Source organism: Crotalus tigris, unplaced genomic scaffold, assembly GCF_016545835.1.
Source record: "Crotalus tigris isolate CLP2741 ecotype Arizona unplaced genomic scaffold, ASM1654583v1 scf7180000017630.2799268, whole genome shotgun sequence".
Taxonomy (NCBI): Eukaryota; Metazoa; Chordata; class Lepidosauria; order Squamata; family Viperidae; genus Crotalus; species Crotalus tigris.
The window spans coordinates 2,385,834-2,398,652 of NW_024096524.1; the positions used below are offsets into that span (position 1 = coordinate 2,385,834).

The 12,819-nt window shown below is 37.0% G+C and overlaps 1 protein-coding gene across 8 annotated transcripts in view; it reads right to left on the reverse strand.

Annotated features, from left to right (window-relative positions):
• The window catches only part of PALM2AKAP2 (PALM2 and AKAP2 fusion), a 260,194-nt gene that overhangs the window by 22,096 nt on the left and 225,279 nt on the right, over positions 1–12,819 (reverse strand). For all 8 annotated transcript variants that reach the window (XM_039334431.1, XM_039334428.1, XM_039334430.1 and 5 more), the window contains one exon: positions 3,821–6,161. In XM_039334431.1, coding sequence (XP_039190365.1) covers positions 3,821–6,161 — 2,341 coding nt within the window. The remainder of the gene's footprint in view (positions 1–3,820; positions 6,162–12,819) is intronic.

The window sequence follows — 12,819 nt, forward strand, 5'->3', positions numbered from 1 at the left end:
TTTCAAATATATTATCTATTTGGTAGGTTTATGCCCCCCAAACATCATAGGAGAGCCTAGTTTCAGTGAGAAGTACAATAATCTATTGTTAAAAATATACATATTCCCAAGTTTGGGTCTCTGAACAAGAATGTCAAAGAAATTTGTAAATAGATTTAGCCTCCAACATTTTCTTATAGAGAAAATGCAGGATCCTTTCCTTTTTCTATAAGCTGTCATAACAGAGAGCTTTGTGGTTATAGTATGTAGGTGCATCATCATCATATTTCTTAATTTGTTTTCCTCTTTTATGTCATATTTTACGTAGGCCTCTGTGATCTTCCTGTATCTGGGTGTATGAACAATCCAAGCTTCCTTTCCAATTGTATGTTGATATTTATCAGCATCCACCCTTAAAGTGCACTAAGTTTTTCAGGATGTCCAAAAACATCTACGCAGTTAAATCCTCTTGAAAATTGGGAAATACTGACTCAACTACACATTCAAATCCTAGCATATAAAAATGTCTCCTTGTTAATCTACTGCTAAATAAAAATGTGGTAACTTATTAACCAATGTTCTGAGTTTTTCCCCCTCCGATTTTGTGAAACACACTGAGAGTATTTATTTGTGCTAAGGAACAATAGTAGCACAAGCTTAGTGAAGATGAATCCAGCTGCTTTCCCAGAATTGCTGTGATTAAAATGCAGCCAATTTATTTGGAAACGGAACTGAGATTGTTTGCAAAGCAAATACTTGCAGTTCCTGTTTCTGAAGAATTTTTCTAGCAGATGATATTGGCTTCAAAATCATGTAATTAAGGAACTTCCCATGTCTCATAGCTGATGGTCATGGAAGTATATCATGGCACTATTTTTGTGTTTCATTTATTATGTGTTGCATGAGAAAGAAACAAAATTAAGATTAAATACATTCAAGTCTCACTAGTGTCAACAAAACTGAGTAATATCTTGGAATAAAAAGTAAAAATATATGCAAAGTCAGACAATTATGTCCCATGAATAGCGTGCATTTATATGTTCTACCCTATTGTATCATCAGACTATCAGATGAAGTTTGCAGTTCCATCATTCCTATTGGCTAAGTGTCTACCCACACACTACAGGTACTCTTCAACTTACGACCATAATTGAGCCCAAAATTTATGTTGCTAAGTGAGAAATTTGTTAAGTGAGGTTTGCCCCATTTTATGACTTTTCTTGTCCCATCTGTTAACTGAATCACTGCAGTTGTTAGATTAGTAACATGGTTACTAAGCGAATCTGGTTTCCCCATTGACCCCTGGACACCACAACTGTCATAAATATGAGTCAGTTGTCAAGCATACAAATATAAATCACGTGACCATGGGGATGCTGCAATGGTGTCAAAAATGGTAAGAAGTCACTTTTTTCAGCGCTGTTGTAACTTCAAACTGTGACTAAATGAATTGTAAATTTGAGGACTACCTGTATAGAAGGCTGACTCTGTAAAATTCTTTTCTTAGGGAACTCCGAGATGCTCCCTTTATGATCAGCTGGAGATCACTTGGGACTTGCGAGTTTAAGACAATTTTGGGATTCAAAGGGTAATGCCTGTGAAATGTGCAAAGGCCACTTTTACGGAATTTAAAACCTAGTTCATTTTAGACATGTTTTAAAAAAATCACTCAAGACTGTGTTTTATCAAAAAACAATACAAAGGAAGCTGAAAAACTAAAATGCTGAAGCATGGCTCCTAATTTGCCAGTAAAAGCAAAGTCAGCTTTTATGAACTTCTAGTCCTTCTCACGTTATATGTTCAGTTTATATACCAAATCTGTTGTCCAATTTTTGTTGCAATAGATAACTGTGCCCCACCCTCCTTGACCGCCGACTGTCTCTACCCTAGTTTGACTGCAGGCTTCAAGGATACTGAATATGAATATTAATAGGCTTGACATTTAACATTCCTCCAGTTACACATTAAAACTTATATTCTACCTTGTTTTTTGACGTGCAGCATTTTGCTAGAACAAATTTCCATTGTCTCCTAGACCCACAAATCTGTCACTGGCTGTCAGGAATACTTTTTACCATAAATGTATGTCATTCATATGTGAAATACATTTTATGACATACATAACAATAAAATGGCCATACGTGTAGACACACACACTATTCAATATATATTCCACTGAACAAACCTACATTCAGACTTCGATGAGACTGAAGATGGTTGATAATACAGCAAAAACAAATCTCAAAACGTAAAATATGCTCATAATTTTGTTTCTGTTTTGCTATAAAATTTGATCTATCCATAAATATTGCCTCAGTTCTAATGAAAATTTGTATTTCTTTTTCCAGCTGTCAGTAAAATTTATTTTCAAAATAGCTGTCCTTGTGATGGCTGCACAATGGCTCTATTTAGCTAAAGTTTGAATAATGTGGAACATTCTATATTTGAACTTTCAAATCATTTATGTAAAATCCTCATACAAATTCAGAGTCCTTTAATAAAACTGATTAATAATTATAGAGCAAGCAATACTCCCCACCCCATTTTTTCTAAAATGCATAATTAACATGGATACCTTTGCCACAAGAAGCACAAAAGTCATCTGATAACAGAACTATTATTAGTCACTATAAATAAATGGCATCTACAAGGTTAGACACAGAGTATCTTAGAATATAGACACGTAAGTATAGACTTCAATAAATAGTTAGAATTGCAGAAAAAACGACTGCAACCAGCCTCCCTTCCACTGAGGATCTGTATAGTGCACGAACCAGAAAGAGGGCTGAGAAAGTATCTGTAGGCCGCTTACTTCCTGGACAAAACCTATTTCAACTTCTCCCCTCAGGACATCGTTATAGGGCATTGCATGCCAAAGCAACTAGACCAGTGGTTCTCAACCTTTTTAATGCCGTGACCTCCAACTGGTCGTAAGTCGAGGACTACTCAACCGGTCGTAAGTCGAGGACTACTCAACCGGTCGTAAGTCGAGGACTACTTAACTGGTGCAGCACCGTTTGCAGAATGGGACTTTTGGCGGGCTCAGCAGGGCAGAGACAGCCTGGACAATTCCTATTGGCTTTTGAAAGCCAATAGAATTAGACTCTATTCAAGAGAGTCTATTCTATTGGCTTTCAAAAGCCAATAGAATAAAAGGGAGTAGCACAGCTAAGGAAAAGGGGGAAAAAATGGTGGACTGCGTTGTTTGGCGACCCGCGTGAAATGGTCGTTCGACCCCAAATGGGGTCCCGACCCACAGGTTGAGAACCACTGAGCTAGACCCAAAGATAGGTTTTTTCCTCTGTGCCATCACTCTACTGAATACCTAATTCCACAGCACTGTCTTAAGCCTAAAAATATTTAACCATGTAGTAGGGCTGTATTGCTATTATCCTTTTCATCTTCTCATCCTTCCCATCTTCTCATTTCTCATCTTTTCTCATTTTTCCTACAATCTTCTCCTAGTGGTATCTTATGAGTTATCACTTGTTGTTTGTATCTTATGAGTAATGATTATAACCATGATTTATGATCTAAGACCTATGTATGTACACTGAGAGCTTATGCACCGGAGACAAATTCCTTGTGTGCCCAATCACACTTGGCCAATACAGAATTCTGTCCTCTCCTGTCCTGTCCTATCCTGCCCTGGAGATTAGGTCAGTTTTTTTCATGCCCAGCTGATGAACATTATGGAAATATGGTGCTACCATCAATCTGATCCAATAAGCCATTTATTAATACTTATTAAAGAAGTTCTGGAACACTGAGGATTTGTACCCAAATAATCTAAAAACAACTATCTATTTGGCTAAGAAAACATTCAATACCACATTCTTACCTGGTGCCGTTTTGTAAGATGCAGTTCGGGTGGATGGTGGAAGCGCACTCTTTATGACAGGGTTCAGTGTTAGCTGCATATCTTGTCTTTGTCTTTTTAGTTCCTCCTCTCTCTGTTGGGCTGCACGTATTTCTTCTTCTATCATGGACAAAGTCCTCTGCTTTTTTGACCTTAATTTAAAAGGCCCTACTGCCACCTCTGTTTCTTGCATAGCCAGAATGGAAGCTGTGCTTCTAAGCTCAGCTGCTTCTGAATATTTGCTAAAATAGCTGACTTCTGGCTTGATTTCTTCCACTTGGGTGGTATAAGCAACAGGAGATGGTTGCTTTTCCCTGAGTGCAGAATCTTGAGCCGAAGATATCTTTGGTGCTGTATCACGTTTCTCTTGCATAGGAGATGACACTTGAGATGGTTGAAACGTTGAACCATGCTGGTTCTCAGAATATGGTGCCCTGTCCAGCTCCTCTTGTTCCTGCCCATTAGTTTGGCCCATGATAACATTTGCTTGCTGATGATTCATTTTATTAGCCTGTTCAGCCATGGCTTGTTGAATAGCATTTTGAACCAGGATATCAGCCTGATATTCCAACTGCTCTTCAGTGAACACAGAGTTGACTAATGGTGAAGAAGGAGAATAAAAGCCATGGTCACTGAGTGACTTTGGAAGATCTCGACACTCAGGTGTGTTAGCTTGTGGAGTCTGGGGCAAGGAGAAATCAGTAAGGGAATTTTCCTGAAGGGGATTCATTGTTTCATTAGAGGCACCACTGTCGCTGATATTGTCCATGCTAAAGTCATTGGAAAGAGTTTCCAAAACAGTTGTATCCTGTGATCTGACAGATAATTCATCTAAACCAGAGTCTAGTTCTTCTGGAGGAGAAGAAATACTGATTGATTTTGAGAACTGATCTAATACACTGTGTTCATCATCCTTTACCACCGTGAGGACTGCTTTGGCACTTGTGAATTCATCATCATCTGACCATATCTTGATGGCCTGAACACACTTTGTAGAGTCGCCATAAGGAGTCAGTCCTGTAGGACCATCAGAGAGATTCTGACTAATGCTGTCATCTGAGATGCAGGTCAGCTTCTCGGTATTTGTAGTAGCTACATCATTATTACTAACTTGTCCATATACAGTCACAGGTTTTGTAACAGAGATTGTTCGCCGGTCCATTTGGGATGGACCTATTGGTTTATAGAATGGCTGGATAGTGAACATTTTAGGGGTCCCTGTTCGCTTCAGTGCAGCTGGATGATTTTGCTGATCTGAATTTTCCATTAACTGAAATTGTTTCCGAGCAGCTGAAAAATCTATTTGTTCTGTGACAATATCAACTTTTTGATTTTTATGGGCTGAATCTGATGGTGCACAGGAATAGGAGGCATGCTTTACAGGCATTGATGGTGGTTGTTGTTGTTGCTTCTGTTTGCGTTCTTTGTACTTCTTGTGAGACTCCAAGTGTTCTTCATCCAGCTGTTCCTCTAATGTTTTCTCTTGGGGTGGATTCCACCACTTTGCAGCTATTTCTGGATTTTTCTTGACAGCCTGGCTTCTGATGAGCTCTCGTCTCTCCTTTTCCAGTTCTATTATTTCATCAGAAGGCCTCACTTTACGCACTCTGTAATTCTCTCTTGGATCCTCTTCCTCAAAAAGTTTACATGGCTTTTTATCTTCCTGAAATGCTCTCAGCTCAAACTTGGCTTCTTTCTTAATGGTAGCTAATGTTAACTCTCCATCCTTGGAAGACCTTGAGCTTGTGGAAGAGCATGGACTGACTGGCACTTTCAAAGTGTCACAGGGCTCCTCTTGCAATACCTCTACAAAATGGCCATTTGGTTTTAGCTTCCCAGATGCTGTATTAATTCCACTGTGCTCAAGGGCTGGAGGTGTTTGTCCTCTAACTTTAACGCCATTATGCTCACTGAGTACTGAGAAATCATTGGTAATATGAACAGATGGACTAGAACCACCCACAACAACAGGCACACTTCTCTCAGGAGAAGAGGGAGTCATCCCATTAAAAGGGTTATCAGGAGCAGAATCACAGCAATTTGCTTCTAGCACCTCATCAAGATATCTGATCTCTTTAGCAACTTCACTGTCCAAAGACTCATGTCGGTCTTTCAATCCATTGCGACTGGCAATAGTTGGAAGTAAGTGACTTTGATTGTCAGTTGTACATGTCTCTATGTCTCTATGTTCTGAAACAAGGGCTTCGATTTCCATTTTGTCTTGTTCTGTTGTGTAACTACTAGCGGACTCCAAAAAATTGGCACTACAGTGGTCTTTCTCTTCTCTTAACTTTATGTCATCTCCACAGCATGTAGCTGATTTCTAAAATGAAAACAGAGGAACAGAAATCAGTCACTGGAACCTGTGTAAACATTTTTTTTTCTAGTATATGATACCAAATGTATTTCTATGTCATATGAAAAAACAAACTTGATCTAATACTTTTTTCATGTGACAAATAAAGCTTCATTGTAATTATTGGAAACGCCACAACAGAAATTCAACAAAATAATCACCATTCTAGGTATCTGCCATCTATGCTCCTTCTTATAGCTACTAATTGTAATTTGCAATTGCTTGTTTTTTCACCCAAAACTTGCATGTGTATGTATTATCTGGACTTTGCATTTAATTAAGAATTGAAAAGACAATCTACATTTATTTGAAGATTTCATACTCAAACAGTCTTCCTTAAATTGATGCCTTCTGGAAATGTTGAGGCTGGTTAGAAATTTTGAGCGATGTAATTCCAACACATACAGAGGATATCAGGTTCAGGAATGTTGGAGTCAAACATCTTCAGTGGAACAGACAATACATCTCCACATCAATACACATATCTCCCAAACAGAGACTATGCACACATTATTTTTTTTCCTTCTTTCTGTAATTCAAAACTAGCTTGAACTGTGGAACAAGGAAGACATTTGCCAAGAAACATAAATCTTAAAAACTTTTTAATGTGGTTTTCATTGCTTCAGTTTCATGTTAAATCACCAATATTAAAATTTAAATTTCTAAGATAAGCTCTAATGACTGATACGCTCTAATGACTGATAAAAGGTCTTTATTCTTTCAAATCCATAGGAATGTTGGAAACAAGTTATGTACAAGTAACTTTGTAGATCTGAGTTCCAAAAAACTGAACAGAGTGAGACTAATTCTGCTGGGGGAGAGAAATCAGCAAAAGAAAGTCTGAGTCTGAAAATGGGCTAGATCAGGCCAGTAGTTGCAAAGACAGGAATTCTAGAACATTTTCTCCAATGTATTCCAATGGGAGCAGTAACGGTTTGAAATGCGGTTCATCACTCTATTCTATTCCTCTCCTTACTCACAGGACCCAGAGAGAAGCTGCTGTGAAAAATGCTGGATAGAATTCCAGAAACCATGCTCTGCAGTTTTCCCCTATCTGTTAGGACCCCCAAACCAAGAAAGACACGTGGTAATACTTCCAACTAGATTTCTTTTTTTATTCCACACCTATTGACATAATCTTGCCAAGCTGAAGCACTCTACTACCTACATGACGTGTATATACCTGTTATGGTGGGGACTGTCTTCATCCTCTTTCTCTTACAAAATAAGGTGACCAACTTTTTTACAGTGAAAAAGGAGGACACAAATAAATTGAAGAAAAAAATATTGTAAATAAAAGAAACATTTTATTCATTGCAACAATAATACAGACAACTTGCATGTGCAAAGTTTGCCAGCTGGGTGTTTTGGCGCTCAGCAGCAATTCCTATTGGCTTTCGAAAGCCAATAGTGTGAGTAGCACAGCTCATGCAAAAGTTGAAAAAAAAAAAACATCAAAAAAGATGCCAGAACGCCGTTCTGAGTGTTCTATGAGGGAAAAAACCCCCCTGCAGATTAGTCTTCAAATATCAGAAAGGAGGACATGAAGGAGGACACTTTTTGAGGGAGGATAGAACTTACAAAAGGAGATGCCTTTTGTTCCTCTGGAATGCACCCCCTCCCTCCTGCAAATTCGGCCCACAACATTCCCTCACACTCCCTCTCCAGAACGGTAGGTAGCTTCTGCCTTTTAAGATCAATCATCAACAATAAAGGAACAAGCAGTCAAGAAAAACACTTTGAAATAAACCCCTTGGTTTCAAGAAGATATTTAAGGAGAGTAAGATATTCAGGGTACTTTCTTGGTTTAGAGCAGGAACCATTTGTTTCCTTACAGTACATAATTGTGGGGCAGATTCCATGCTCTCCTTGTTACCATAACATCTACTAGCCTCTCCTGAAGTGCAACGTTTTCTTGCTCACAGACCAATTTTTTCAACAGTATTTTGTTCTTGATTTTGCATTTCTGACTGAATGTATGTTGTCAACAAATTAAAGGAATTAGGCCTTGTGGTAAAGGAACTCCTCTTCAATCACAAGCTGATTAGAGCTTTGATCTTCTTTATGAGGAACTAGTGCAGTGGTTCTCAACCTTTTTAATGCCGCGACCCCCAACCGGTCGTAAGTTGAGGACTACTCAACCGGTCGTAAGTCAAGGACTACTCAACTGGTGCAGCACCGTTTGCAGAATGGGACTTTTGGCGGGCTCAGCAGGGCAGAGACAGCCTGGACAATTCCTATTGGCTTTTGAAAGCCAATAGAATTAGACTCTATTCAAGAGAGTCTATTCTATTGGCTTTCAAAAGCCAATAGAATAAAAGGGAGTAGCACAGCTAAGGAAAAGGGGAAAAAAATGGCGGACTGCGTTGTTTGGCGACCCCCGTGAAATGGTCGTTCGACCCCAAATGGGGTCCCGACCCACAGGTTGAGAACCACTGAACTAGTGGTTTACTTGAAATAATTTTCTTAAAGTTTTTGACTGGACTACAATGAAAATAATTACAAAAATTTCTATAGCTTATTAAATATTTCAAATACTAATTGACTAATATAATAGATATTTAATACTAAATATGCAATTTTAAATTAAAAAATAAGAAGTATTTATTTTTGTTCATTAACTCAATTACAGTTCCTTTGATTGCTTCTACAGAGCATGAGGCAAAGTTTCAAAGCTTCCTGCTTCTTAATGTTAGCATTTGTGATTTGAAAGAATAACCCTTAATAGCTAATTCAGTATTTGTGGTATAAAACTGCAAGCCTCTGCCATTTAAATAATATTTTATTATTAAAATATTATTTAATATTTTAATATTTACAATATTAAACTCCACATCTCTGCCACCAAGCAATTGCATATCACGGGGAATACAATTTCATATTCTTAAAAAATGTGTATATATTTTTGATATACAATGGCAGCATTTAAAAATATGTAATACTCCTCTTAATACCCTTGCTAACATTTCCTGGGTATGTAGTATTGCAGACAAACTTGCTTTCATGTAAACATTCACAGTTCTGACATATCTGTAGAGATCCTGAAACACCAGTTCAGTCTCCAGGCAATACAATGCCTTCAGACTATTGTTTATGCAGAGTTAAATATTCTACCAATTTAAGACAAGAACAAACAAACTGCAAGCTGTGGGGGAAGGAGGGAGTAACAGGTGGAATATATCACTGCAAAAGTTAATGGAGAGCATCTGACAATTGTTTGATTATGGAATTACTGTCTAAAATTACTCTCTACGTTTTTTTCAAATATCTTTCTGTTTGATATAGTTTCATAAAAATAGGTTCCGCTTTGGTTCACATATACTTTACTTTAATTTCAAAATTATTTATTGTGCAAGTTAAAACATTAAAAAACTGTGCCTTCAAGAAATCCATGAACAGCTAGATTCCAGAATCCATTAACTAATACTCTACATGGAGTGATCACTCACCACATACAACAGGAGAAGCAACTGAAAAAATTAGACAGAGAATTATTAGGCACATATTATTAATTGATGAGGGCTCGCTGATGTATGTCAATCATCTCACAAAATCTGTTTCCTGTTGTAAATAAACACACCTAATAACAGTTATTATATTTCATTCTGCTTTAATGCTTGCATTAAAAAAAAGCCTTAGCATGTTCATTTTCCATGCAAGCCAAGCCATTATAGTTTCCAGGAACTCTATATCATTTGAATTATATCAGAGGAGACAAGGCATAATGAACAAAGAAAGTTAAGGTTAATTAGCATTTTGTCCTAATTAGCATTTTGTTTACAATTTCCCTTCAAAATTTGCCTTCAAGTAATGGATGAAGACTGGCTTGGCAATTCTCAGAAAATAAAAATTTCAGAAAATTGGACTGTTTTACCCAAATGACTTATGGAAACACATAATGAGATTAAGCAATCTAAAAAGTTAATGGCAACTGTCAAAGTAATTCTTAACATTATTTTAAAGTGGGTCACAATGCTGCTCTGCCAATGTCTGGTTTACGGGAAAACTTATTTTAGGTCATACATACTTAGGTGATGATTAATCAGAAGAAGATGGAAGGAAGGAAATTTTATATAAAAGATTGGCGAAAGATGCTGGATAATTCTATAATACAGTCTCCCTCTCCTCTAATTGTATCCAACCCAAAATGTTACTGGAATCCAAACATAGGCTTGCATATTGGGAGGCCATAATATTTGAAGAAATGAAATTATGAACACATATAATGCTCTGTATTTAATTTTTGTTCTCAAAATTAATAATTTCTAAAACTTATTTTCAGTAGCGTAGACTCTCCTGAAGGCAGGGAAAATAGGACATTTCCTAAGCACAGAGAAAATACAATCTATATCATTATCATAGTTTCAGCATAAAATGACCTACTAAAGAACAGCAGATGTTGCTATCTAACCTTGTTTACTGAAATGATTGATTTCATTTGCTTATTAAAATCTGATGTCAGTTTTTTCACAATTTCTATTTTTAGCACACAAAAGGCAAAAGTTTCAAAAGTAATGATGTAAGCTCAAAAAATCAAGATCAAAAAAATTACAAATAGCATGCTCATGACATAACTGTCTCACATATATTTCCAATTACTTACAATCGGGGCATGCGATATGACATTACATAACTGCTGAAATGCATGCCATTATTAGCATTATAATAGTCCTTGTAATTAAACACGTGTTTACACGAGATGTACTACAGGGTGTAGGACCAGATGATTTCTGAAATCCCTTTTAACTCTTCTGTGCCATGATCATATGAAGTCACCTCACATGATTTATGTTATATTATTTATTAAATCTGTAGGTTGCCAAATAACTCAAAGCCCCAACAGCATAAAATACAAATTCAAACAAACATCTATAGTAATAAAAATAAAATAAAATAATATAAATTTAACTCATAACCAAAAGATAAATAGTTGATAAAGTTTAAACTAGCAATATCAGTAAGAGAACACAACAGAATAGTGATGGTGAATAATCATGTCCTCAAAGTGTTCTGGAAAATTCACCCCTTAACAAGTTTTCAAAAGGCCACCACCTAGCCTCATTTTAAACATCAGTAAAATAAGAGTGTCATGGTTCTGACTAATGGACCCAAACAAATCAGAACTCTGAAGCTTGAAGTTTCCTCAAAGAATATCTTTATTGGATACATAATATCGGCATGGTCAAAAGTGAAATCAACTCTAAACTCACACACCCCCAGGAATTCAATGTAACTAAATGTAACACTTCCCTCCCCCTACTATGCTACTGATCATACTACCCAATGAGGGCAATTGGCAAGCTCCGTGACACTTCTTCTCTCCACCATCTAGCACCTGTGAGAATGACCTTGGTTCCCACCAGAGCACTCTGTATTTAGTCTAGCAATCCTTTAGGTTTCTTTCCCCTCTTCCTCCCCACCTGTGTGGCAACTGAGAATGACAAAGATGGCTTCAGCCATGTTCGTTTCAGAAGTTGACAAAGAGTATATCTATTGTGAGTGAAAAGAAATATCTTGGTCTCAGAAATTACTCTGTCAAAGAACTTACATGTGACCTGTGGGATTACCACTTTTCTTTTTGACTATTTTAAAGAAAATGGTACAGCTCATTTCAGTATTCTTCTGGATATCACCATAGTTTTCAATTTTTTTGTCAATATGGGTGATGGGCTTAGTGCTGCTGTTGATAAATCAGAATAACAAAAGTCAATAACAATAACAAAGAATATGTTACAACTCTCTTTAAATCCTAACTTGTATTATTTAGTCCAACAGAAATGGGGATCATTCAGATGATAGAAACCAGTTCATAAAGGGGAAACTAAATTTTCTTCTTGCAAATAATGCTGTAATAGGATGCTGGCAATATACTTCTGGCATATCTGGGCTATAGTATACAGATAGTCCTTGTCTTACAACCACAATTGAGCCCAAAGTTTCTGTTGCTTAGTGAGACAGTTTTTAAGTGAATTTTGCCCCATTTTATGACCTTTCTTGCCACTTTTGTTAAGCGAATCACTGCAATTGTTAAGGAAGTTGTTAAGTGAATCTGGCTTCTCCGTTGATTTTGCTGGTCAGAAGGTCGCAAAAGGTGATCACATGATCCCAGGACACTGCAACCATCATAAATATGAACCAGTTGTCAAACATCGAAATTTTGATCATGTGACCATGCGGATGCTGCTACGGTCATAAGTGTGAAAAACGGTCATAAGTGACTTTTTAGTGACATTGTAACTTCAAACAGTCACTAAATGAACTGTTGTAAGTCAAGGACTACTTGTATGACACACCATGCAAGATCAAGTAGCATTATAAACTGTGGGTGATTGACAACGCTTTCTCACTATATAGCTTAACAGTTAGCTATCCATTTTCCTCGCCATGGAGGCATGACTAAGAAACTTCCATCCTTGGGTGAGCAAAATGAATGAAAAGAATTCTAATAAAAAAGGCGTTCCTTCTTCTGCTTAAGCCATTCCTTTATTTTCCCATAAACACTCATGGATTACCATTTCCTGTTGAAATAAGTTACTAGCGAAGCTCTATACACATATTTGCAATATGAGGCTATTTAGCTGATCAACATCTTTTCATTAACATTGCTTCAGATAGAAAAGACAAG